This window comes from Fukomys damarensis, unplaced genomic scaffold (genome assembly GCF_012274545.1).
Source record: "Fukomys damarensis isolate Sample0158 unplaced genomic scaffold, DMR_v1.0_HiC HiC_scaffold_31, whole genome shotgun sequence".
Classification (NCBI taxonomy): Eukaryota; Metazoa; Chordata; class Mammalia; order Rodentia; family Bathyergidae; genus Fukomys; species Fukomys damarensis.
The window spans coordinates 16,428,835-16,430,384 of NW_022900943.1; the positions used below are offsets into that span (position 1 = coordinate 16,428,835).

At 52.6% G+C, this 1,550-nt stretch overlaps 1 protein-coding gene across 1 annotated transcript in view; it reads right to left on the reverse strand.

The window, feature by feature from the left end:
• Positions 1 to 1,550, reverse strand: part of LOC117283850 (doublesex- and mab-3-related transcription factor 3-like) — a 13,849-nt gene that overhangs the window by 12,045 nt on the left and 254 nt on the right. The window contains 1 exon segment of the mRNA XM_033757708.1: positions 1,467 to 1,550. This exon segment is cut by the window's right edge and continues 38 nt beyond it. Coding sequence (XP_033613599.1) covers positions 1,467 to 1,550 — 84 coding nt within the window.

The window sequence follows — 1,550 nt, forward strand, 5'->3', positions numbered from 1 at the left end:
TCTAGTTACTCTAGGAAAATCCATAAAGGTGAAGTGCTTAGAGACAAAAGAGAGACAACTGAGGAGCATGCCTCAGACAAATGCGTCTACTTCACTCTGATTAAATATCCACAAAACCTATGTTCAGCAGACTCTCCTTAAAACATCTAGTCCTGACCTCACATAAGCTGTTCTAGGCATTTCAGGCCTGAGCAATGGGACAACAGAACTGATCCCCCAACCACCTCTCAACTCACCACAAATCCCTCGAGTGCACAGGATCCCCAGCTCCACACAGCAGTCCAGCGCTTCTGAAAGCCTTTCTCCAGAATCCAGGGGTACTGTTTTTGAGGTTAAGGCAGTGTAGGCAGCTGCCTTACCCTCAATTCTACTCAGAGAAAGGCCCTGGCCCTGTCCACTCCTAATTCCAGCATACTCCCTTTCCCTGAAGAGATGGGCATCTTTATTTTCTTTGCACATTTGCCCCAGTGAAAGGGAGGCACCAAACCCAAGTCCACTTAATTCCAGAAGCTATCAAGGGAGCAGCCCTTGGGCTGGACAGGATCAAGACAGAAGCTACAGATTTCCCAGGAGGAAACAGACTAAGAGACTGGCGGTGCCAAGATTAGGAAACCCAAAGGAGAGAAATGATGGAAGGTGTGGGGCTGGAGTTAGGGCTCCTGGGAACAGATGTATTTGCCTTAAAACACCAGAGAAGATGCAAGGGGAACAGAGGAAAGAAAAGGTGACAAAGCAGGGATTGGGTGTGGGGGTAGAAGCTTGTGGCCCAAGCCTGCCTGGGGGAGGGGGCTTTCCTCACTGTAGGTCTAGTTTCGTTTGCATTTCTTGAAACCATAAGTGCTGAGCAGCCTGGGAAATGGTGTTGAAGGACCTCGCAGTCCCAGAAAATGAGTTGACTCTGGCCACGCCAGATTCTTGACTCCGATATAGGCAAAGGTGCCTTCCAGGACTTTTTTTAACTACCGTTCCCTAAATGAGGCTCTTTCGCCAAATTGCAAGGGACTGGACCAGAAACACAGCTAAAAGCGTTATAGAAGTTGGAGATAACTTGTCCTCTCTCCAATTCCCCTGGGCCAAACAGAAGCGCATCCAGGCGGACGTCAGCCAAGCGTTCAGCCCTAGCTCCTAACCTGCACTGCCTCACTGCTACCGCAACTGCAAGGCCTCCACAACGAGGGGCCAGGAAAACCTTGGCCAAGGACGGTGGCTGAGTGTGCACGCGTTTAAATTTGGTTTTGTCCCCGACCTCTTTTCCCCAAGAATTTAACACGTTCCCCTTTAGCCCGGTGAAAGCACCGGGTGGTCCCAACTCAGCGACCAGACTTTGGGCTCTCCTTTCCTGGATTCAGGAGAGTAAGAACCAGTCAGGGAGGCAGGCCTGGCCAGGAAGACTTCCCAAAAGAGCCGGCACTCGGAGGTTCCAGGCGCGCCTGACCAAGCTGTCGCGCTCACCGCCTCGTCCTTACCTGGCTTGGCGAGCTGCGCCTGCAGCGCACCGGGCTGGGGTTCGGAGGCCCAGCGTAAACCGGCGGCAGCGGCCAACTCGGCGG